At 37.9% G+C, this 27,047-nt stretch overlaps 1 protein-coding gene across 1 annotated transcript; it reads right to left on the bottom strand.

Annotated features, from left to right (window-relative positions):
* WASHC5 (WASH complex subunit 5) lies at positions 1–26,797 on the bottom strand (the record flags this gene model as incomplete). Its single annotated transcript, XM_080339562.1, has 28 exons — positions 1–109; positions 1,920–2,007; positions 2,289–2,442; positions 2,841–2,937; positions 3,057–3,186; positions 3,646–3,749; positions 4,660–4,739; positions 4,845–4,947; positions 5,683–5,845; positions 6,239–6,363; positions 7,033–7,212; positions 7,860–7,961; positions 8,636–8,716; positions 10,122–10,262; positions 10,370–10,480; positions 12,103–12,178; positions 12,819–12,985; positions 13,612–13,724; positions 14,842–14,971; positions 15,768–15,895; positions 16,702–16,873; positions 17,962–18,075; positions 20,562–20,714; positions 21,608–21,800; positions 22,736–22,836; positions 23,105–23,189; positions 24,287–24,432; positions 26,612–26,797. 28 exons carry the CDS (start codon positions 26,795–26,797, stop codon positions 53–55), a joined length of 3,480 nt encoding a protein of 1,159 aa, XP_080195688.1. The 3' UTR covers positions 1–52.
* Between the last annotated feature and the right edge of the window lie 250 nt (positions 26,798–27,047).

Here is a 27,047-nt window from a genome sequence, read left to right as displayed (position 1 = left end):
CTCAGTTCCCCACTCCTCCGTTCAGGAGAAAGACTTGGTCTCTTCTCCATATTCACAGAACTGTTCTGAATTCATCAAAAATGAAGCTGGGCACATGTGCTTCAACAACCTACAGTAAACAGGAAGCCACAGTCAGGTATGTGCTTTGAGACTCATTTACATGCTCTGTTCACAGAATCACAGAATGTCAGGGACTGGAAGGGACCTCACAAGATCATGCAGTCCAATCCCCCTGCTGGAGCAGGAACACCCAGATGAAGTTGCACAGGAAGGTGTCCAGGCAGGTTCTGAATGTCTCCAGAGAAGGAGACTCCACAACCCCCCTGGGCAGCCTGTTCCAGTGTCTGTCACCCTCACTGAGAAGTTTCTTCTCATATTTAAGTGGAACTTCCTGCATTCCAGTTTGTATCTGTTACCCCATGTCCTATCATTGGTTGTCACCAAGAAGAGCCTGGCTCCATCCTCGTGACACTCACCCTTTACATATTTATAAACATTAATGAGGTCACCCCTCAGTCTCCTCTTCTCCAAGCTAAAGAGCCCCAGCTCCCTCAGCCTTTCCTCATAAGGGAGATGCTCCACTCCATCATCTTTGTTGCCCTGCGCTGGACTCTCTCCAGCAGTTCCCTGTCCTTCTGGAACTGAGGGGCCCAGAACTGGACACAATATTCCAGATGTGGTCTCACCAGGGCAGAGTAGTTCATCCACTAGCGAGTGTATCTGATCTATCACTCAAGCACACAACACAATCGACCTGAAGCACCCCAGCTCTGGGATGTCCTGCTGGATGTTCTTGCTCAGAGGAAGGAAGAGCCTGTCAGGACAGCAGGAAAGGCCACCCAGGCTGAGCGCAGAGGTTCTGCGTGGGGCTGGAGGGATGCTGACACTGACACGCTCCCTGCTGCTCCGCCACTGAGCACCAGGCTCAGGTGGGACCTGGAACAGGTACCAGATATATCAGCTGCAAGACTGACACAGGGACCTTCACTGCATTGCGCTGTGGGCTGGGAGGAAGAGAGAAACGGGAAGAATCTCCCTCTTGGTTGTGAGTATTGGCTGGGAAGTGGCTTATTGCACAATCACTGAGGTACAGCCTATAGCAAACAGGATAAGGACTTACTGTAAGACTACATACAAATAATATACCCTCTTAAAATGCAGTTAAGCTGCATTTAACCCTAAAACAAAGTCTCTCTACAAGCCCAGACTCTCAGAACTTCCCTTGCATGTGAAATACAGACACTGCCTGGGAGGCCATGCTTTGGCAGGAGAGGAAGGGCAGGAAATCAAGGACTGGAGATGGCATTTCACCAAAATTGAGATTTGCTAATTAGCTTTTTTGCCCTGCATTTTGCAGGTAATAACAAACCTGCTAAGATTGTTATTACTTAATTCTGCAGCATCTCAGAACTTCTATTTTGTTTCTTCCCTTCCCAAAAGCCCCCCAGCAATGGGCCTGATCTCTGAAGAGCAAATGGAATAAACTCTTCTTAAATCCACACAAAGTCAAAATCCTTTTCTGTATTTTGTATTGTCTATTTTCTAGAAAATAAATTATCCATAAGGATACTACAACTAGTATAAGAATATTTACATGAAGTAAGAATAGTTACAAGAATTTGTAGCTTGTAGAGGGTAAAATAATTCATTATGACCCGTTCCTATCAGGTAACAGCTTTTTTGTCTGTAGTTCCTGTTGGAAATCTTTTACAGAACATCTGAAAAGGGTCAATACTGCTTTTTGAACAAGGTTAACAAGTCCAACCACTTTGCATTTGTTTATAGATGATGCCCACATTCCAGAGTAGTTATGTGCAAGCAAACTGTAGTATGTAACCACCGCATGAACCAAGACTTCGCTCCTCTGAACAGAAGTCCTGCTCAGGGCTACTTACCGGACACATGGAATTCTTTCTTACCTTTCTTGGTAACTTTGTGTAGCGAATGTAATCTTCCAGGAACATGAGGGCACCCACTACATCTGCAGGCATTTCTGGAATCTTCTGGCTAACATTAAACCACCATGAAGATCATATTGTTACTAGCTGATCACTTATTTGGATAAAATTACATGAAAACGCCAGCCTTCAAATAACACTGTTTCCACTAGCTACCATATGATCACATTACAAAAAGAAATAGCATTTTAATTTTACATTTAGTCAAATACATTGTTATTATTATGTCAAATACAGTCTGCTAGAAAAACACAGTGAAAAAGCAGTGACAATACTATTGAAGCCCTGTTCACAGAGGTGAGACTTAGGGAAAAAGTAAAACATGGATACCTTGTGCACTGTTCCATCATTGAACGAATAAACTGTCCGATCAGGGCCAGAAATTGTTCTGTGTATCTTGAGTGAAACTGTTTCAACAGAGTAAGGAGCCCCAGAACTAAAGGAAGCCAGTCGATTTGGTCAGCTGGCCGTTTGCACACCATTCCTGCACAGAAAACCCAAACCAACACGTTTAGAAACCAGAACATATTATACAAGTTTCCTCCTGCTATAAATAAGATACTTTCTTGAGGTTCTTTTTCTGTGCCTCCCCTTCTGCTCACCCACACATAAAAATTAAACACTCATGTAACAACTGCATTTCTTCCATTGCAAATGGCTTAATGATTTTAAATTAAGCCATAGGATGAAATGATAAAGAGGTTTGGATTCTGTTTCCTACACCACTGTATTTAGCTTCAATATCATAACAAACCTGCTTGGATATGATGGACTAAAGTCACAAACTGAGTATTTTCTATGCAGATAATTTTACTATCTTATCTACAGATAATTTCACATAGGTTTTCATTAGGTTGAAACAAACAACAACTTATACAATACCTAAATTTCTGTTGTACTGAAGTTTCGGAAACTGGGAAATGAGAAATAGGAAGTTGACAGTGGGAAAATATGGCAGACGTTTTGTTGTGATATAGATCTGAGGGGAAAAAAAACAAGAGAGGACCACAGTTCTTCCACATATTATTTTTTTTTCTCAGGAAATAATCAATAGAACAGAAAATAAAACTGTACCAAGCACCAGAATATAAGGCTGACCTTATTTAATGGATTGTGGATGCCAGCTGCTTCCAGATAAGCTGTGATTTCATATAGGAGAGTGTTGTCCTCTTTAGGATAAGGTAGTGATGGGTTCTGATAATGGGCTTCAATGTCAGCCAGTATTGCTCTAAAAGGAAAACAAATCTGTTATATTAAATATTTATTTAAATTATCCCCAAATAAACCTTACACAATGTCACATGTCATATTAATTTTAAAACTTCATAGACGTAAAACCTGTAAATGGTTACATGCAAGAGTAAACCACCTTTTTTGGAGTATCTTTTTACAAACACTATACTTATTTCAAAATCAGCACTGCCCATTTTCACTGTTCTTACTTCTCATCCAAATACAACCTAAAATCCAGGTGTAACCAAATGAAATTAGAAGCTGTGCTGCCCATTGTCATGGTCACACAGATTACTTGCCAAGTTATTTATTTTTGATGGTTTTGTTTGATTTGAAGTCAAATACTCATCCATAAAAACCTGAATACAATCAGTATACAGAATACAATACAATATTTTGTTGGTTTTAAGGATTGCTGAGCTAATTACATCACAGTGATGCATGCAGTTCTTACTTATTGAGATTTTCCAGGGCAGCAGCCAAATGCTTGGAGTCAAACCTGCAGGAATAATTTAATTCATTGGTAATCTGTCGTCTTAAAATCTGCATCTGACCAACCTGTTGGAACAAACAAACAAAAAAGGGGTGGGGTGTTACACTGAATGCAACAAAGGAAAAGTCAAACTACGGAAAAACTTAATGAGTAACAGTTTACAGTTAACTAAATTACACAAAGCCCTTAGGACAGCTAACAACCTCCGCAGGGCTGCCCAAAGCAGGGACATCCAGGGTGGCTGCAGCAACTTTGGGAACAGAGCCCGACTCAGACCACCAGCGGTCAGAACGGACAGACCTCGGCTGCGCAGCGCAAAGGAGGAGCAGTCACGGTACTCAAGATTTACACACAGTTCAGGGTAGCAAACATAGGCAGTGTGAAAAGGCCACTAAAAGGATAACAGGTATAAAACCCCAGTTACTTGCCTGTGCTCTTTTCCCCACCATCACCCTAGACCTTAGGGTCAGCAATGGCAGGGACAAAACCCAACAGAACAGCCTGTTGCAGTCAACATTCCCCTTCCTCTTTCCTTCAGTAACGCACACAAACATACACAGCACTCTGAAAAACTGGTGTTGCAAAATATCACAAAGACTTGTGTGTGAACAATGCAAGTTCAGGACATGCTACTGCTCCAAACTTTACCCTTAGGCACATGACGTTCACAAAGCAGCATGGGGAGACCCAGAACTCCTGGTACTGAGCACTAACTCAGCCTTCCCAGAGCTGACCTTTAGTGCCAGACTCCATTTTTTGGCAAACTATGAGGTGTGAATCTCAGTGCTGGGCACTTTGTGGAGTGTGAGCTGTCCGCACAAATGAAGCTCAGGAGCTCTCGCAAATCCAGGCCCGCTTCACTTGTGATGTTACAGAATTCCAGGTCAACATAATACAACATTGTAAAATGTATTAAAGGACATAACCAAAGAGGTCAGAGTAAATCCTGCAGATCACAAAGTCATGTAAACCTACCTTCATGATGGAGTCTAAATATGCTGTCCAAATCTTCTGAGTTTTTGCAATTGCTGCAGAATAAACCTTGTTTGAATTTGCTGGGAAAAGAAGAAGGTTGAGGCATTTAAAAAAGGACAAGAAGAGAAATAAGTGCAAGTGTAAAAGACAAAGGTTTTCTTCGATCTTGATCTGTAAGCACTTACCTATAATTCCTTTGAGAGGACTGACAGCGTTCATAAGTGCTTTTAAGGTATCCTGTACTGTCCTGTCACGCAATATACTTTTCTGAAACATACTGAGGAAATTCTAAATAAATGAAAGAAATAAGTAAGTAATATCCTCACATGTGCACACTACTCTTAATCCTGGTGGTACAAGAGCCACATTTTTTAACAGCAGGGAAAGAATATTTCCACAGTTGGGGAATTCTGTCCTTAGACTTTGTGCTTTTCTGAGTTATGCTTATCAGTGTTAGGACAACTAGCAGATCCCCCTCATCAATAAATAATATGCACTGTAGACAACTATGACCTCAGTTTTTGAGGAAGAACTATCTTCATCAATACCTATTTTCCTTAAAATCTTTAATAAGGCTAGGACTGAATTCTTCTCAAAACCAAAAAAAAAAAAATCTCCTTGTTGTCACACAGAGATATTAGGGAAAAAGTAATTACATAGAATTGATACATTCTTTATATCATGGTAGACCCAAACAATCTTTGTTGATACTTAGACAGGAAAACTGAGGATGTGCCGAGGTCAAATTTAAGTACACACAGAGTATACACCTTCAAAAGACAATCCTTGCAAACCACTATTTAATGTAACACAACCTTGTGTTACACAGCACCATCTATTCAAGAGCACCAACTTTCATAAGCATATCTGTAACTAAAATTCTTACCTTTGGGTTTGAACACAGTTTTCATATTATTTTGATTTCAATTTACCATTTCAAAAATTAACAGATGTTTTATTTCACTACGAGTTATTAAACAATAAAAGCATTGTGACCTTGAGAAACCAGAGTTCAAAAATTACCTGCAGCTCCTTTACAATCATGAAACACAGCAGCCTGTCTAAACCGTTGAGACCAAAAGTACCTAAAGTATCCTGGATCTCCGAAAAGAGACGACTATTGGTTACTTCCTGATGAGTTTTGATATCATACCAGGTGTTCATTTGGTCAATGTAACATGTGATTCTAAGGAAAAATTAAACAGATACTTCAGAATAAGGTGCAGACAGTTCCTGTGATAATCTGAGTAATGAGTTATTCAGGCAGAGATTAGAAAGCCTCTCTAAGCGTCTCTCTCAAATGATGTTTAGTTGCTCCTCTCTCTGCAACAGTTTTGTTACCCTTCCCTGTTTTTTCTCTCCTATTTGCATAACAAACAGTTTCCCTTCTTGGATTAAAATCACCACTTTTCTAGACTAATATTTAAAATTTACAGGATGGTACATTTAGTTTTAGATAAAGATTGTGATATGACAGCTATAGAAAACCTATTTGTTGCATATTTTCTTAGTATATGGTGAAATAGAAGCAATCCAAGGCACAATGCTGTAACACAAGCTTGTGACACACAGTACTTACTTTGGGTCTGTGATCCTCAGGATTTCTCTACAAAGCCGACCAATAAATGTTACAGATTCATCCACAGGTGTGAATTTTGGTATAGGAATATGAGTAGACTGGTATATGCTTTGCCAGTCTTGAATCTGAAAAACAAGTTTTAGAGTAATTTGCAGTGTGACCATTGCATGTTTTTAATTCACTTAGAAATTGTATTCCTTTAATTTAAAAGTAGCACACTGTAAAACAACATTGTATAGTGTCATGCTGTAATTTACAAACAGAATAAAGCAAAGAGAAGAATGAGTCTTATGAAAAAAACAAGCAGAAGATAAGTGTGGAGGTTGACAGAACTACCTATGCTCCTGGTGCAAATTCCATCTGCTCCTCTCTGCAGCCACCATTTTGTCAGCTAAATTTAAGATCTATTCACTCCACCATTCGTGAAATATCACAAAAAGATCTGGTAACTATTGCAGTTCTTCTAAGCCTGTATTCTGATGGCTAACAATAGATACAGAGAGGTTTACTCTGATGTAGTAGCTATTCTCCATTTTCTTCGAGAAAGAAGAAGGATATTTCACTGGCAGGGGATACTAAATATCCTCTTTAGGGTACTTTGCACTTCTTGTGTACAACTAAGGCAGAAAAAGCTGGGAACAGATGTCCTACACAGTAGCTAGCACACTTCATTGAAGTCACAACAGCACGGACTGTGCACAATGGGGTACACACACTCCACCAGTCACAAGCATTAATATCCAAATATGAAGACATTTATCAACTTTTTACTTGTTCCTGGTTTTGACCAGCACCTTTGTTCTTAAGAAGTTATTGCACTCCTGTTCCACATTGTAGTTAATAATACGAGACACTTCCTCTTGCCAAATTTTTAAACCATATATGTTGACATAATCCTGGATATATTCAAATGACCGGTGAAACCCATCCATTGTAGCCGCCATTTCTTTCAGTTTGGGCATCAGTTCGCTTGCCTACAGATGATAAAACAAAACAAACCCAAAACTGTGAACAGGTAGAATATAAATAAAATGTGAAAGGCTTCTAAATGCGTTTACGCAACAACCTCTATGGGACTTCACTATGCTCCAGCCAAAACTGAAAAGCACTGAGAAATTTATCAAAGATTGTTTGATACCTGAAGTAATTTTTCTTACTAAATATTTCTTCCTCCTGCTTTTAAGGTTTATTTTAGGCTTCAGTGGTACTACTGATTGATCGATCTGGGAGAGAGACTCAAAAAGCTGGACAGGACCAAAACAAGGAGTCACACTCCTTATTCTATCACTGCCTTCCTATGTTTACCCAGCTTATACCTATTAAGAGTTGTCATCAGTCGTCACAGAAAAAGACAGAACTGTGAACTCAGAATTGATGGACACTTGGCAATAGAATATAAAATGTGTTTGAATTTTATGTACTCTTAGCAGTTTATAAGCTCATTTTAACATCAAATAAGGCATTCCAAATAATGTTTGGGAAGTTCAAAAAGTGTAATTTTTACAAAAAAGGAAATCTGTACAGGAAAGTATGAATTATTTTCTAAAAGGCAGTATATTAAAAGAGGTCCCAGAAATCCCAAGATACATAAAAAATAAAATCAAATCAAGCTGTTACACACCTTGGCTCTAGGATTAAAGATGAGTCCCCTGTGAAGAGCTAGAGCTACCCGTTTTACCAGCTCCTTCCTTATTCCATCCTCTAGTAACTGTTTTGGGTCCACCTGAGTACAAGAAACATTTTTTGCTTAAATTCAGAAAGGCATTAAAAATATAAAGCATTCCATGTGTACCAAAAATGATATTAAGTAGTTATGATGTAATAGGAAAGTAGTGCTTACAGATGTACTTTCCCAGCATTGCTTGTCCAAAGAATAAATATTTAAATACTTCCACCAGATTTAAATTATTCCTTTAAGTTTAATAGCAAAAGGTTTGTAGATCCCATATTCAACCTCTGTTAACGGTCTACTGAAAATGTTGTACAGTTATAAAAAGCCAGAATGCATTAAGAAATGTATATTTCTTTAAGAATGTGCACTCCTGATGTCCCAGAAGAGGTTATGTTAATGTGGGAAGAGCAGTCTCTGCCAATGGAAGGAAGAGCTCTTTAGAAAAGCTTGAAGTCATTCTTCCAGTAGAAATTAAACAAACAAGTGTCACTTAGGGTTGATGAATCTATGTACAACAAGAACTGTGGGTTCTTAAAAGCCTTAAGTATGACAGTTCTTATCTGGATGCCAAGTTAGGTATCACCATTTGAAAATTAGTATATGAACTTATTTTTTTTATGTCTTTCAGTCTTTCCTGGAGGTCTTGTTTAATGTGCTGAAGCATCTGTGCTGAAGTGCTAATTGCCACCAAATGACTTTTTCCCACTGGAATAATGGGACGTTACCTTGATGATACCAACTAAAGTAGTTTTCATCATGAGGATGCCTTCAGTGAAGATTGAAATTGCGTGGGTTAGCTTGGCAACCTTCAATAGAAAGAGAAAATACAATTGATTGAGGAGATTCAAATAATTACTCTAAACAGAATTTCTTCCCACAGTGGCAGCTTCCTATTTTAGATTAAAGTAATTTGCACTGATGTATTTTCAATTTTACATCTTGTTCTAGACTTACTGTACAATAATAATCTTTCTTTTAACTAGATCAATACAGGTGTGTTACCAGTAGCAAAGAACAGATCAGAGGCTTCACAGAAATTAAGAGAGGAACGACCCTGCTGGCTACATCACATGTGTAAAAAACATCACAGACAAAACATATATGTTGGTCCCTTTGAGCAGGTTAGAGGCAGTTATTCCATAATAAAACCTGCTGCCAGCAATGAGTCCACTTTAATATCATCACTGATTTCATGCGTTAGCATGTTAAGTTTTAAATTATTTGGTGAGTATGCTTATGCACAGACAAGCCAGTCTTTGGCCTTTAAGACATTTACAATATAGAACAGAGACAACACAGTTCAGATTTACAGTTCTACAGAAATCAAAAGTGAAAAGCTTTTGTATAAGATAAGTAAGTTCTCCTCTACCTCCTCAAAATATGAGAATTATTACTGAATATTGCCTCCTCCTCCAACCCTGCCCACACACAAAAATAAACTGATTTTACAAAGTTTAATGAGGGAGTCTAAACCTAGTGTTCAGGTCTGAACATCAGCTTAATCAGAAACCACAGCTTGTTCGTATAAAACACCGAACAAGGGAGCACTTTAGCAAAAACTACAGGAAAAAGCTGGCATTTTAACTGATAACTGGAGACATGTCCTTTGAGGGAAACTTACCAGTCTACTCAGGTTTTTGCTCCTTATCTTTGTATATTATAAATAAAACCAAATAATTTCAATGTCTGCTCATTCTTCCAGACAGTGCAGGAAAAAATCCACAGACAAAAAGCCAATAAGACAGAGCAGCTTTATCTGACCAAACCCACGTGTCTCCATCCTGTCCTCACATGAGTGCTTCAAAAAACCTTCACCCTGCTGGCTTATTCAGTCTTCAACCTTCCTCTTCTCCTGGAACAATCATTCCAAATGTGGAGGGCTTAACTTCAGACTTGGGTTTTTAGGGTTTCCCCCCCAGATAAATCCCCAGATCTTCACTGTCAATTATAAATACATTCAGTTTTTCTACCACTTCCTACAAGATAAAAAAATCACACTTCTACAAATAGAAGAACTAAAGTTACTCATCTATCCTCAGGAAACCCAAGGTATACTCACAATAACCCTACTCAATTTTATTTCTTATTCAATCAAAAAATCCAATTTCACTGTTACACCATAACTCTGTAGAGCTGTACCTATGTAAACTTAGGTTGTAGTTGGCCACCTATAAGATATGCTTTTTTTACAATTCCCCTTTTTAACTGCACCTCGTATCGTGGTCCAAGTTGAGCGTAATCTCGTAGCTTGTCCTTATCAAGCCGAGTAGGCACTTCAATAATATCATGAGTCTGAAGCTTTATAATTTTGAGAAGAGATGTAAACATGCTTTCTGGAATTATCTGTAGAACCTTTGTAAATGAGAGAAGAAAGAAACACAGTATATTCTCATTAAAAACAATACATCTTTAATTAAGGAAGAGTAATTAGAGACAATTACACCTTTTCAAATGCCTACCTTTCTAACATAGGAAACCAATTCGCCAGAATAATACTGTGAAACACTGAGAAGATCAGGACTGTTTGCTTGATTGATGCGGAGAAGTGGCAAGTCAAGGGCAGATGCAAGCTATAAAGAAAATTAACATTTTAACTTCAGATGTCTGTTTTTCTAGTATATATTGCATGCTTGAATTCTCTTGCTCTGGATCTTAACCTACAGAATCACAGAATCAACTGGGTTGGAAAAGACCTCAGAGATCATCGAGTCCAACCCTTGGTCCAACTCTAGTCTGTTTACTAGATCATGGCACTAAGTGCCATGTCCAATCTCAGTTTAAAAACCTCCAGGGACGGCGAGTCCACCACCTCCCTGGGCAGCCATTCCAATGCCTGACCACTCTCTCTGTAAAGAATTGCTTTCTAATATCCAGCCTAAATTTCCCCTGGCAGAGTTGAAGCCCATGCCCCCTTGTCCTATTGCTGACTGCCTGGGAGAAGAGACCAATCCCCACCTGGCTAGAACTTCCCTTCAGGTAGTTCTAGAAAGTGATGAGGTCACCTCTAAGCCTCCTCTTCTCCAGACTAAACAACCCCAGCTCCCTCAGCCTCTCCCCATAGGTCTTATGTTCAAGTCCCTTCACCAGTCGTGTTGCTCTTCTCTGGACCCGCTCCAGCACTTCAATGCCTTTCCCAAACTGAGGGGCCCAGAACTGAACACAATACTCCAGGTGTGGCCTCACCAATGCAGAGTACAGGGAAAGGATCACTTCCCTTGTCCTGCTGACCACGCTATTTTTGATACAGGACAGGATTCCATTGGTCTTCTTGGCCACCTGGGCACACTGTTGGCTCATGTTGAGCTTCCTGTCAATTAGTACCCCCAGGTCCCTTTCTGTCTGACTGCTCTCCAGCCACTCTGCGCCCAGCCTGGAGCGCTGCAGGGGGTTGTTGTGACCAAAGTGCAGCACCCAGCACTTGGCCTTATTGAACTTCATCCCATTGGAATCAGCCCATTTTTCCAGCCTATCCAGATCCCTCTGCAGAGCCCTCCTGCCTTCCAGCAGGTCGACACTCCCTCCCAACTTGGTGTCATCAGCAAATTTGCTGATGATGGTCTCAATCCAACTCAAAGCGCTAGATTCTTCCTGTGTCACAACAGTGTCACAACTTTAGGTTTCCAAACAGAAAAAAACCAAAACAAAATGTTAAAAGTAAAAGAAGACCAACAGTCTATAATGCTACATTCCCCTTCTTCATTTTATAAACAATCTTACCAGCTGTGTGAGGCATTTTTGGTTGCAATTTTACACTCCCCCCATGCTATTTCTCATCCTTATTTCTACAGAAAATATTTTCATCTGACCCTAGATCTTCATCATGACAGACAAGGGCACAGTCAACATAACTTTCATAATTCCTTTGGCCTCCTCTGACACATACGCAGAGGATCCCATCTGTGTATCAATGTCCCCAGCTAATAACTGGAATGAGTTGAGGATGGATGATGAGACTTAATTGCCTAGCAGCAACAATATAACTGGTTGCATAAAAAAACATGCATAACTTTGTTTTATTTTCTTTGAAACCAATGCTGAGCTAATTTAATACAGTCTAAAAAATCTGAATACAGAAAAATGTTGGTAAAAGGAAGTTTTGACTCTTTCGTGGCTTCACAGCCTTAAGGGCTATTTAAAAAATGCTTTGATTTACCTGCAGCATTCAAGTACATTGCCTGTTGTTCATACTTACCTTTAGGAAAGTGGCTCTGAGTTTAGTTACCATAGATGGACTGACTCTTATGCTTTCCTGCATAATAGATGTAAAGCTGGGGTACGAAACAAACAAAACAAATTAGCTTCTTCCCTAGAAGCTCTTATTTTCAACTCTTAAATTATATGTCACGAGCACCACTGTAAAGGCACAGGAAATCAGTAAAGAATTTCACTAAAGGAGGATTTTGGTTTGAAGAGATATTGGCTAGAAAAAAAACCAAAAATCAATAAGATAAAGAGGTAAGTGGGGCAAAAGAACGGGGCATCAGGGAGTGTTAACAGCCAAGGTCAGGAAGTATCACCTCAGCAAAATCACACCATGGAAAAGGAGTTCTCTCGCATTTATCTTTCCTTGTTTGTTTTTGGTTGAAACAGGAACTCCAGTATTTTGGAGAACACTTAACTAATCTGAAGTCTGGAGATGGAAGCTTATCAAAATTGTTATAGTTTGAACAGGATAGACAGTAAAAAGTTACACCATTGCCTAACCTGCAGCTAACAACATGACATGGATGACTGTGAATTCTTATTCGAGTTGATGAGAGTTAAACATACTCAAAAGCTCACAGAACAAGGCTTCAAGACTGTTTCTAAATTGGAAAGTTTACAGTATTAGTAATATTTATGCATGTTAATTCCCTTAAGTTTCACAAATGGTGACTGACAGAGAAGAAAAAGCTTCTGCTAAAATACCTGTCAATTAATTGCCACGCATAAGAAAGATCACCAACTATCTGCATAGTGATCAAGACCTCTTCTTTAATGTTGATAGTTCGGATCATCTGATGGAGAAATTTGCGGGTGTCAGCCAGAAATTGGCAAACTTGCAGGTTAGTTTCCAGCTGGTGAAACTCTTGGACCTATATTCGAAAAACAAACAAACAAACGGACCCCATCAACCAACTTGTTTTTTCTGTTCATCTTTAAGGACAGCAATACAAATAGAATCAGTAAACTGCCGTATTTCTTCAGGATGTTCTTACAGTAAGACACTTAACAAATTCTGGCCTCCTTTAGAGTGCATTAAATAATACCTTTCAAAGTTACTCGAGAAGGTGTACTGTGAAACAACACATGTATTCTTTATACCCTGGAAGTAGAAGAAATGTACACATAACATATAGGTATTTTTATTTTCCCTATCAAACTGCCTTCTCTAGCTTCAAATGAATTTGTTTTCAGAATTTCTAACAAAATGAGTAACGCTGCCAAATGACTTTTAACACTGAATTTATTTATTCAAAAAAACCCTAATCCTCAGCTACAGGTGGCATGACTTTTCATGCTATATCCCTTATTTGACAATCACAAGGTCTATACGCAAGTCCTGCTGACTGTATATAGAAAACTGGAAATATCTACAGACTTAAACAATTGTCAAAACCAGATTTGTTTTGTAACTTATCTATCAGAAGTCAGTGCACATGTACCAAATGCTATTTTTCAAAAAGATGAGGTCCTGTATCTCTAAATTGCTTTGCCATACCTCCTCCAGTGCCTGTATTAGCTGCACAGTTTTTCTGCCCGCTGCAGTGGAATCATCGTAGTTTAGAGACATTATTTGCTTGGAGATTTCTCTGAACCAAGCCTGAAGATTTTCTATGTAACAACAAGAAAAATTGAATCTAATCTTTGCATGGATGATAAGCATCAGAGACACAGGGAACTTGCTAGTCAAAACAAACAAGCAAGCTATACTTGTAGATTATTTTAAAAGTCTTTATCTTACTCTTACATTTCTATTCTTGCAACATGTACACTTGTAAAGGGACAAATGCTCAGGTAAGTTTCACATACAATATTAAAAAAAACAACTATCAACACAAATGTGCATTATAAAATCTATACAAAGATGATAAAGCCCTTTAAATCATAAATTTGTCTTTTATGAATGGCTTTACAATGTCAATTGCCTTGGAAGTTGCAATTTCTATGTTGTAGCTACAAGTTTGCTGACATCAAAAAGATAAAGGGAAATACTTCAGTAAGGTAATTCTGCTTTTGAGTGGAAGCAAGTGAGAAAATTGCCTGTATTCTAAATTTTGTTGTTGTGGCTTGATCAGAAATGTTGCCCTTACACTGACACTTTATGCAGTGTTCCTGATCAAATGAAAGAGGGATTTACAATTCTTATTCTTAGATCATTTCAAGAAAAAAAAAGATGTTTAAAAAAAACAGAACAAGAAATTTAGAAAGAAATACAGATTCATGCTTTTAAGTCCTTGGAGAACTTGGAGAATCAGAAAGATAGCACTTAGTGCAGAAGAAAAACCAAAGGAGGTTTGATAAATGCTGCTGTAACAGAAATCCAGGTTACAACTGGGGGAAAGAATGAGAGGAGAGGTTAAACCATCCCCCTAATTAGTGGGCATGATCTTCACACTCTCTTGTACACAGAACACAGTAAAGCGAACTCCATTTACACGTGGAAAAGTGAACTGGCATTTCATAGTCTTTCCTGGCATATCTAAATAAAATGATAAAAACTTTTAAAAAATATGTTCATCTAAATATTAGCTACCAAAATATGGATTACACACGGAATTTATGCAGAAAAACTGAATAAGACAGCATGTAACAGACCTCTGTGGCAGCTGAGGGACATGAAAAGTTTTCTTATTATCAGTATTACCCTCATGTATTTTCTTTTGCTGTCAGGTTGGAAATAAAAACAAAATATACTTTTTTCCCCTCCAGTTTCCATTTTAACAATTACCATTTTTCTCCACTCTAGTAAGTGGTTTAACTCCCGAGAAGACGTCAGCAAGCTCAGTCATCCTTTCAGATCCCTCTTTTTTATAGTTCTCCCATTTTGTTTGCTTTTCTGATAGCATCTGCTTGAACATCTATTGAAAACAAAGCATTTAGCTTACAAAACTGGCAGGAGAGCATACTACAATAGATGAAACAAAATACTGAAAACGGATGGAACTGACTTACAATGATTACTGCATAACTTCAAGATCTTGCCAGAATATTAAATACAACATTAGAAAGGAATACAGCCAGTGAGACGGACATACAGGGATGGAGGTTAACAGTATGATGCAGATATTGTTGATTTTCAGTCACTTATAAAAATATCCAGTAACTTTTTTAGCTTAGAGATCCCAAAAGACTCCGGTCTAATGCTGACTTTGCATATTAGTCTCCGCCTATGCAGAGAAACCCAATTCCAAAAAGTGTGCACATGAAGTTACGCATACTCTTAGACATTCTACCACGTTAGTATCTGAGCTCTATTGGGGAATCTTTATAAATGGCAAAAGTTCATATGTAGGTGTAAGAGTTTTCTTAGTGGCCTACCCTACCTTTTGTCTCTGTTTGAAAAAAAAGTCTGAAAAATAGAAATATGGCAGGACAAAAACACATGCAGCTTCCTCAACAGATTTTACTATGCCTGTTATCATGTAAATATAAACATGTTGGGTAAGAATGAAAACTGCAGTTATTGAGAAGACTGCAAAAGTCACTTCCAAGCAAAAGTAATTTGTAATTTTCTATAGAAAACTCATAATTACAAATCAAAATAATCGTTCTTTATGTAAGTGGACTGTGTGGTAAGTGTGCTACTACTACTCAAGTCTTCAGCTCTGTTCTGTCATTCATGGGAAAACGCTGAGGAAGGCAGCAGCACATTACCTCTTTCAAAATGAACTCAAATTGTGCTGTATCCAGAAGAAGCTGGAAGAGGATCCTGGGATTGTACCTTGAATCTGTTAGAATTTGATCCTTTATCTGGCGGAGACGTTTGTTATTTGGATCACAAGCTGAAAATGGAAAGACAACATTTCTCCACTGTTACAGAATTTGGCCAAGCTTTTCAGTCCTTATAAACAGACTTTTTTTTAACAGCTTGAAAGCAAAATCATTTTGCTCTGATATGTAAGTCCCCACTTGTTCTCCATTTACATGGGTCTCACCACCTGTGCACAACTCTTCCTTAGAACACACAATAATTCAGGCTTCTGTGGTGCTTCAGCCTTCTTAAAACTCTTCCGCTGGCTTCCGCAAACTAAATGTGAATTTAGTACACCTGACTGAGAAGCCCAGAGATGAACACTTCTGAAACCATCACAGAAAACACATGGAGGTGTAACAGAATCCCTCTCGCATGCCAAGAACCCTTGAAGATAGCACAGGCATTCAACCAAGGGAATGGTAAGTTTACAGACCCAAACTCATGTCAGAGATATTACTTAACAGTCTCAGCTGAATTTCAGTTCAACAGAATAAAAACCTTGGTTTTTAACTATGCATTACCAAGATATTAAGAAGCTGGCTACTGCTTTTCTTTTGGTGCCAGGTAAAACTTTCAGAACGATGCGTTAAGTGATAAGGCAGAAAAATATAAGTTGCCAGACTTCTTCTGCAGAGTATTATACAGAAGAATCATGTAATACTCATTCTACTTTTTATATTTGTGTCTAGCTCGGAAGAATTAATGCACGTGTGCTGTTTCAGCCAAAGACTTTAAGAGGCCGTTAGCAACAAAATTTTCCCTTGGGACATAACATGAAGCAACAGTATAACAGGATTGACAGCTCTGTAGTGAAAGTTTAGGACGAAGTCTTACCTGTGTCTGCAGTGTGAAGCATCAGCCAGCGGATCGCTACATTGCAGTCTCGCAGGCAATTCAGCAGCTTGGGAATATTGTCTAGCACCAGCTCTTCCCTTAGACAGCCCTCTTTGAGAAACTGCTGCACCTGGGTGTGCACCCGCTCAGTGACTGCAGCGTATCTGCTCGCCTTAAAATACACAAAGCTCGCATCAATATAATCCTTGTCTCAAATAGAATGCATCGTGTACAGTGTAATCGTGGCTTTCAGAGAACTTAAAGGGCATGTAGATCAAAAAAAGTGCTCTAAAAGTTATAATTACTAGTAGGCAATAGCATACACCGCAACTGCACACGTGCTAAATTTTAAAGCTAAGAGCCTACACAGGAAGCATAATGTTTCAAAAATGCAGACTTGTAAACTTCCTGTATTCACTTATGTACTCTGTCCAAATTATTCCTAAAAAGGGTACTAATATTTTACTGCCTATTGAGAAGAAAAACAAGAAAAATTTATTCCAGAATGGAAATATTAGTTACTAAAGTCAGTTCTACTTAGAGAACATGGTCCCTAAAGACTAAGGAAAAACTTCTGCTCATATTGCCTGAATTTTCTAGACATTATATAGTACAGTTCTACTAGTTAAGACAGTTCTGTGTGTTTTTCCCTGAGTCCTGAAGTTAGATTCTAAAGAGGCATTTAGCTATCATCAGTCAACTGATTAGTTGATTGGGCAAACAATCAACCAACCCAGTACTATTGACTGTTTTTTAGGCATGGAAAAAATGATTTCACATATAAAGAACTAACCGCATTGCATCATACAACATTCCAGTGTCATTATTTTAAATCAGATGCTTTTTCCAGATCGTCTTTATATAATTTGGGAGGCCTCATTTAAAAGTAACTGACTGCCACATTCTGTCAGCATAAATGTGTAACTTCTAAAACTGTTAGAACCAAATACTAAAGTCAGCTTAAGACATTCCAGTACTGAAGAACATGGCAATTAGTGCTACAATCTATTCAGTCAAGTCACAACCCTGAAACTTTTTAGGGGAAAGAAACACTGCAAGAGGACACGAAGCAAGCAGTGCTGTGAAGACCAGATTTTGAAACTTTGCAGTATCTTTAATTCAAAGTTACGTACAAATTTATGTACTCAAAGTATTGTACTTGAATGCAATACAAATAATCATATACAAGAAAAAGATCCACACATTATTGATGTCATATACTTGAATCTTCCTAAAAATACTTCACTCTGGTTTATGTACCTGCTCTTTGACATTTGAAAGATCCAGCGTGTAGTTGAGGGCAGTTTTAGCAGCTTTGTAGGGTTCCCAAGCTTCCGCTAGATTTACAGTGATTCCCATGTAAATGCTAATAACCTAAGATTGGAAACAGAAAAGAAGTTGAATTTATATTTTTATTAAGAAAATTCATACTTCTGATTTAGCAATATGAGTGGAAAGTTATATGCTGTGGGTACAAATGTGAGAAAACTAAAATTTTTGGGCAGCTGTACTTTTTGTTCCACCACCTTAGGAAATCAAGGAATAAGAAGAGTTTGAAACAAAAGACGTATGGTTAATCAAAGGCTTAGTTCTGACAACAAGCTGATATTTCTTTTAGTCACTATATATGATCCTTGGCCTCTATTTGTTTCCCCATGAACGGATGGCTTCTTTTTCATTCCCATGATGTTATGTAGGAGACTGACAAAAGCAACTGGGGAAATGACTATGACAGGGGAAAAGAAAAATCTGAATTAGTCCTACTCTAAAGATGCCCAAAGGACAAACTTGAAATGTAACGCAACTTCTATGGTGAAACCGAACAGAAGGAAGCTATGATTACACACTGTGATTTTTAAGGAGCAAAGAGGAACTGAATTCAGACCCCTAGCTCGAGCCTGAGCGTCATTAAAAACACAGAATTGTGATTGACTTACAAGTGGTTTTAAGATACTTGATTAAAAATGGAAGTCTTGGGTTAGGGACAGATGAAGGATATATATAACTGTGGCATTATGAGCTCTGTCACACTACTGCTCTGATACTCCTCCACCCTGGAGTAATCACATCTATGGGGACACTGTCCGTCAAAAAGGAAGCCAGGAAAGACAAATGGGACACTCATCTGCTGACATGAGGTTCCCTCTCATACTGCTGAAGCAAAGGTCCTTGTTTTCTGTAGATGGCAGTTCCTCAAAAGGCTACACTTCAACTGCTAACAATGATTTGAAACCAGCCCAAGAGTCAAGTGTTCCATATGATGCAGCTAACTCATCTGTACCTGATCACAAGGAGGTGTGTAGTCTTAAAAGAACAATTTGTACTATGAAGTCAAGTGAATAAAAATGCCAGCATAATAAAAAACTCACAATGTCAAGTTCTACAATAAGGCTGCAGTTTTTCAGAAACTGATGGATTCTAAAGTCTATTAAAATAGCCAGCTATTAAAGTTTCTTCCCTCCTTTCTTCACTGTTGTGCTTAGGGTACAGAAGAATACAATTTGAAAACAAATTCTTTGTAAAGTCTGATTCCCTTTGACATAGACTACCTGGGGACTCTGTTGCTACATGCTAGTCTATTTCAGTAGCACTTTTGCAGACTAGGGCTTCTGGATGGAAATCCTAACTCTTAATATTGAGATACACAGTAATGCCATTTTGATTGCTGCATCTGAAAAGGTCTATAGAATTGCACAGAGTGACAGGTTTTGCTTCTGAGTTATTTAGACAACGGCATGGAATGAATTCTTAAACAAGTTTTCAAATAACATCAGTATGGAGGGATTTGTTGGAGAGCAAGACTGCCATCCAGAGTACCCCTGACAAGCTGGTAGAATTCATCAGCAGTCACTACGAAAAGTTCAGTAACAATAAATACAAAATTCTGCCCTTGGGAGAGAACCAAACTCTTGCAACAGCACAATCTGGGAACCGACTGCCTATGGAACAGTTCTGCAGTAAAGGACCCAAGTGTCCTGGTGGACAAACTCAACATGAATCAAACATACAGCCTGTAGGACAACAAAGATCAACCATACGCTAGGCTATGTCAGCCATAGTGTAGCCAGCAGGCTGAGGGAAGGGATTATTCTTATCTAGTCAGCCCTCATGAGGTCCCATTTGGAGTGATGTGTCCAGATTTGGGCTTCTCAATATAAGACAGATGTGGACAAGCTGGAATGAATTGGACAGAAGGACATTTATGGGGACCTACTATGAAAGCAGAGCCTGAAGGAGTTGTGTTTACTTAAGCTAGAGGAAAGATGACTTGAGGGATCTGACTGTGATCTTCCACTGCCTAAAGGGAAATAATGAACAAGACAGAGCCAGACCCATCTCAGACATGCACAGTGAAAAGACAAGAGGCAACAGTCATAGGCTACAACTGGGAAATTCCAGTTGTACAGAAGAAATTCTACATCATGAGATCAATTAAGTACAGCAAGAGGTGCCCACAGATGCTGTAGATCTTCATTTTAGATATTTTCAAAAACAACTGGGCAAAGCCCAAGCAACCTTATTTAAAACCTTATTTAACTGTGAAGCTAGCCCTGCTCTGAGGAAAAGGCTGGACTAGAAGATGCCTTTATTACCTTCCAGCTGACATTTTCCTATGATTCACTTTACCACAAAGGTATGAAGAGTGGCTGATTTAAACATTTTAGCCAATAACTGATATTTTCAAAGGACAGCTTTCCATACTTATCCAGAAGGTTTGACTCAGACTGCTTCATTCTGAACAAAGTAAAATTTCCCCAGAGAAGAATCTATTCTATTCTAGCTGTAAAAAACAGGTAAATTGTTCCTAAAACATTACATCCAAGGAACAGTTTTAAAACAGAATTGAATTATTTTTTTACCCAATTATCTGGAAAGTATTTATCCACTATCTCTCTCATTTTTGCTTGTTGAGTGTGAAGAATGGAAGGGTCAAAATACAGTATCACATAGAGCATAGCAGCCTGAGTAGCCAGGGCAGTGCTGCGGTGTTCTGGTAATGGGTATGCAGAAACCTAAGAAAAGGGAACAAAATAAAACAGAAATCATATAATGCAACATAAACTGCTTGCAAATATTATGGAGCACAGCAAAGAGTAGAATATATAGGCCCTTGGAAGCAAAGAGGATATGTAAGCTGGACATGTTTACACATGCAGCATATTTACCATATATATTTTTTAGCCTATAGAAGCTGACTGTGTAGATATCTGCTAACTCTATCAGGCTACAGAAGATTTTACTGTGCTATAAATGAGTCAAAGGAGAGATGAACCGAAGAGCTTAAGATGTCTTGAAAGGAGAAGAAATAACTATTTTATATGCTTAGTCATCTCAGATAGTAACAAGACTTAATTTAGTCAAAGAGGCTTCAGATGCAGAAGATGCAGATAATTTAATTAGTCACCAATTCCATGTACCAGCAAGATCAAAAATATTCAAATTATCAACTTAATTTTCCTTTAAAAAATATATAGGATATTAAAAGACCTCTATACTAACAAAAAAGTTGGTATCAAAATGGTATTCAACAAGACAATGATTTGTCATTAGGAAAACTGTTCTTTGCTTTTATTTAGTAACATTCTATTTTTCTTTAATTTTGTTGTGTTATTTTATTAGATTAAGTGTTCAGACTACTAGGAAAAAAAAAGGAGGCTTCTGCCCACTGCCATCAAGAATAAGCTGCAAGTATCAAAGGAAATAACACGTCAGATACAACATAAACTAGTAAAACAAACTGTGTTCAGTTTGGGTTGAGCTGAAGATTTCTACCCTACTTTTTGTACTACATTTGGAAATGTACTACATTTGTGATTTATTTTAATCTGGGTTTCATGGTTGAGGAACTAACCTAAGAAACCATTTTACATTCAGTTTTAGATCTCTCCTTCTCACAGTAACTGACCTGGTTATAAATGTCATCTGAGCGTAGGCGGCCAATAACCATGCTAATGAATGTTTCACTTATGGGTACCCTGCTGAAGTAACTCTCAGGGTAGTTGGGAGGTCTTTTAGCTCCAGGTTGGCTCGAGTATCCAGTGCTTCGAAGCAATTTACAGATGTCATCTAAATTGGAATCAGCAGAGGACCGGGCTGCACTGTTTTACAAAGGAAAGGAACAAAAATTGAGCTGTATGACCTAACCACTTCCTCTTTTCCCTCCCCTTCTAACCATCTCTTTTCTCCAAGAAAATGATCAGATATTAAGGTCTTGGAGATTTTTGGTTGCTTACTCCACAAAGATAAAGTTCACCATATTATAGAAGGACACAGACAAATACCCATACTGGAATCCCAGATAAGCACACAAAGCAGAAACACAACTGTATTCAGGAACAGAAACAAGTAGCTTTACATTCAGAGGAGAAGTTTTGTTCCGGGTTTATAATTTCTTTTTACCTCCTCATTTCTGAATTTCCCTTGTTGATCCCTTTCTGCATTCCAGAGTTAAGGAGTCCTCTCTCATTATATACTGAGATGCATAAACATGGTCAAAGAAGCACAGGAACAGGATACCCCCTTTCTTTTATGAGTGAAAGGATTTGCACTGATACCCTTTGAGACCCTGTCATACAATTATGCTGTCAGCCTACCCTGGAAAATTCATTATTGATTTGACTAATCAAGCATGGTAACTACAAGAAGTCTGACTTGCAAAACGTTTGTCATTTAGCTACTCAGGACTTTCCACCAAGATTTGTTCACACATTTGGGAACCTATGATACTTTCATAGCTGACACTTGCAGCATTAAAGCTTTAGCTGAAAGCTTATTCATCAGTGGGTTTCGAATTTCTGTTGTGACAGCATGAAAAACTCTGTTGCTCCAGTTTTGCAGTTAGACCTGAAGACACAGCTAAAGCAAGAAGTTCTTCCAAAATTCAGAGAGCTCTCCTGAGTTAACAGCCTACCTGCATATAGCCAGTCAATCAAAAAGGTGCCCATATCACCATTTCTCTTAATTCAATAACCTAGTTAACTGAATAGACTGCATGCTACATCCCTTCAGCCTCAAATGCTTCTGCATACATCACCTGTATCTGTAGTAGGAAACCAACATTCTCTCTCTGACTTCTCCTTCAATCTTCTGGTCTACAACCAGTAGCATGACTCCATATAAATAGAGCGCCTCACACTGTTTGGAAAAAGAAAGAACCAAGGGAGGAAATAACAGAAACACATTTTTGTAGTAACATTTAAAGACAAATGTGTATTGGCAAACTAACCCAACAACTACATAGTCAATAAAATAATAAAAATGGCAGGCTGTAGATTTTTGGTCTTAGTCCTCATTAAAGTGAGTCATAGCTTTTCCATGCATTGGGTAAACTTAAATCTTTGTCTAGTTTAGCACAAAACTAGTTGGTTCATTTTCTACTATTACAAAACTGTTCAGTACTTACTAGAAGCTGTTTTCCATCTTCATTAAGGAGGACTGTTTCTAATGTTTGCTGAATGTAAATTCCTTCATTGAGGTCATCTAAATATCTAGGAATCATAACAAAGAGTTGGTCATTGACTATTTTGCTCTCAACTCATGTGTCCTCAGAACTCAGTTGGTCAATTTTCTCAGAGAGTCAACAGACACATCAGAACATTTCCCTGCACAAGTAGCATGGAGTTTTTCAGACAAAGGAGATGCTCTACTGTGAAGTGAGAGGCTGCAACTCCTAGCTAGAGCCAAGCAGTTGGCAAAAGCCTCCTTCCATGTCCTGGTGGTATAGGTGAAAGACACGAGAGAATACTTTGTAACTCACAACTAACATTCTCTTAATCTTCTTATGGGTGGAAAACAACCTGGGAAGAGAGTACTGAGAAGGCTTCCAATCCAAATCTTAGTAAAACTGCCATATTTTCAAGTTACATCAAAAATATATCCTAGAAATACCATAAAGTGATCTCAAAGTGCAGTTTGGAAGGCAGAGCTAGAAATAAGAGTATGTTAATTCTTGATTAAGAGAAGATTTTTTCCTATTAAAGGATCATCCAGTAACACTACTTTTTAATAAGTAATGTTAAACACTTAATATTTTAATGAATCTTTTCATTTAAGATCAATAACAAAACAAATCCTTACACTTCAGATTCTCTGGACATTTTTTTTTGTTGAATATTTAATGAACATTTCATATTGTTTTCTACAGGTGAGAGTAGCATACTGGAGAATATGGCAACTCCACCGAAAAATTGAGTTCAGGAAAATAACACCAATGAAAGTTAAAGAAAAAAAGCTGCCTGATACTCTGTTTTGCAAGACCACAAAAAACTTAAGTCTAATAATATGGTATCTCCTTTTATTAAAAAAATATCTTCAAGACAATCTCCAAGATAAAGAAAGAAACAGCTCTAGCTTACAATTGAGGAAATGGGAGAGAGAGCTTAAATGTTTTCAAGTCATATATTGAGGCAGTAAGCAACAGTAGGAGTAAAAGCCTGTGTTCACTCTAGCTATCCAGGTTTCCAGGTGCAAAAGAACATGTTTCAGTAGCAAGCATGTTGGATGTCAAAGGGAAAAACTTCTCATTATTAAGACTATACAGTAATCTAGTCTTTAAGAAAATCCACATGTATTTAAGACACCATACCTGTTTAAATCTACAATGTATTTATGTACACTCTGAAAAGCTAGATAAAATCTTGTCAAAATTTCAATGTTGTTTTCACGAAATTCTTCATCTAAATCCAGTAACTCAGGTTTGGCTTCCAGTTTGCCCTCACATATCTCAGGCCCCTAAGAAAAGAAATTTATCTTTAGAGACAATATTTGACTTATCTTCAGTAAGACATAGAAGATGTACAACCACCCACTGTGTGCACAGCACCAGAATTAATATTTCTTACTAGAACAACCTACTTTATGATTGAACATTGATTCCATAAAGATGAGTTTTACACTTTGTTACGATCTACAATAATTTTATATATGGTTTGTCCTAGGTAACCAATGGAATAGTTAATGCTTTGGGTAAAGCCTCAATGCATCTCATGCACTGTGTGCTTTTCACAGTGCTAATGATCTCCCTGCTGGAATTTTTTCCTTTACACATTTGATCTGATTGATTTCTCAGACAGAAATCATAACACTGAAACCTCTCAAAGCTTTGTATCTTCTCATACATTTAAACTGCTTGAAAGTATTAGAGAAGTATTGACCTGGGGTTTTTTGTTTGAGGTTGCTTCCTTAAAGCAATGGTACAAACTTTTATAACCATCTACTGCTGTTAACATTTCTTATAACCACCATTTGGTCTTACCACCACTAGGTAAATGAAAATATTGTTAATGTTTAATTGAAAATATTACTAGAATTTAATGGAAAATACAGTTCACGTCATTCCACAGACCACTTACAACAGCATGAGATCATGGCTTAAAAGGATTTAGTCAACACCAACTCCATAAAAATAACTTAAAGTAGAGTTAAACATCAAGCTTAATACCCAGCTGACAATTTCTGTGTGGTTTAAAAAATGCTTTTCTGTTTCTCTTCTTTGTGCAAAATACCTACATAAAAAAAGGATAAAAGCAGACCTTGCACTGCCTATGAAGTTCAAGTAAACAGTCTGAATTTTCAAAATCTCAAGTATCTTCTCATTGTGTAACTCTACGAAGCATGAATAGAGGAATGGCACATTTGTGGTGAAAATATCTGTAAATTCACTAACATCTGCTTTGTAAGTATATCCTTTATGGATTTTTGGGTGATTACTCTGAAAAGCAGCAGCACTGTTGTGCTTCCTTAGCATTCAAAAATCTTAAAGTTTCAAGGACACTTGTGTTTCTCACCAGTTCTAACCACCTTCTTTTAAATTTTCAAGCCATTTGTGTAAAAAAAAACCAAACCAACAAACTTCTAACAAGCACTTAGATCTAAAGGCATCTGGGAAATTCTTTGTGTTCAGTGTTTTCAGTGTATAAGGTTCACAGTTAGTGCTTGAAATTTACAACTCCTATTAAAACAAACTAACAAACAAATCCCCTCTATTGCTTTATTATTAGCACTTCTTGCATTGTACAATCCAGACAAAGTCAGATTAGATACTCTCTATAATTCTTTCTTAATCATGCTGGGGAATGTCAGAAGGAAAGAGGTACTTCAAGAAGCTGAATTTTGTAAGGGAAGTAAGCGCTTTTCATGGACACTAGTCTCCGATTTGTTTATTCAGCACATGTGACAACTCCAGTGAATGAACAATCACGGTACTGTCAAACAGGAAAGCAGAGAGTAGATTTCACGGCTGCAAAGAATAAGCTACAGATAACCAAAGGAAGATGGGTGTACTACTCCAGAGGAAAACAACCAACTGCACAGGCTCAGAACCTCTTGGTGAAAGTATAATCTAAAGTTTCTGCAGAAAATAATAATGATAATAATGATTATGATAATAATAATAATACAAAACAAAAAACAACAACAAACAGAATCCAATACTCAAGTCTTATATAATCAATATCCATCAAAGTTCACAGGCCAAATGACTCATCAAACATTTAGAAATGCGCAGCTGGGATTGCTCTTGTATGGATGCACTTAAAACTACCTCCTTCTTCATGTCCTGATACTCCCAGTGCATGAGACGGTTATACTTATATCCTGAAAAGGGACCTAAGCACAGAACCTTTCCTAAACTGTGTTTGCCCACTAAAATGTGTAAGATAAGGCTGAATATAATCAAATATATATAAAACACAAGACAGCCCAGAAATGGACCACTGGCATGCAAGCATATCCCAACTGCTATCTCAATTTGGTGAATTTTTGGTAAAAACTAAGTAGTAAGTCATGATAGTCAACTCTGAAGAACGCTATGAATAAACACAATAGTCAGGAAAGGCTATTTCATAACCTGAAGCACCCTCATGCAGGACAGCAATGCTTTCAGGAGAAGCTTAACGATAAAAGGACTTACCTTAAAATAACTGAAATCAAATATGATATCCCCATATTTCTGTTGATCAGCTTTGTCCTTTAGCCTGAATACACCAGGAATAAATTCAGAAAGTCTCAGAAGTTCTGCAATGATGGCATTTCCACAGGAGACAATCCGAAGAATTGCCTGACCACAGAGATTGTTTTCAGCTAGAAAATCGACCATTGTGGAGCTGGCCGTGGCACCGCGATTCTGCAGTCAGATTCTGATCGTTAGTCTTGAGGTTATTGGAAGAAGAAAGTCTGATGAGGAAACTAGCTGCTCCATTAATAACCTGAAAAACAAAACCAAACACCTTCAGAGCGGCTCATATTCGTATTTGTGATAGTTTAATATCTGTGGATTTTTAAGCATACTGTCAAATATTTCAATTTATGCAATCTAAATTATCCACAGCTTTGTAAAATGAAAAAGA

The sequence above is a fragment of the Nesoenas mayeri genome (genome assembly GCF_963082525.1).
Source record: "Nesoenas mayeri genome assembly, chromosome: 2".
Lineage (NCBI taxonomy): Eukaryota > Metazoa > Chordata > Aves > Columbiformes > Columbidae > Nesoenas > Nesoenas mayeri.
Note: the sequence above shows the minus strand (reverse complement) of the source record. Positions and strands in the feature narration are given on the sequence as shown.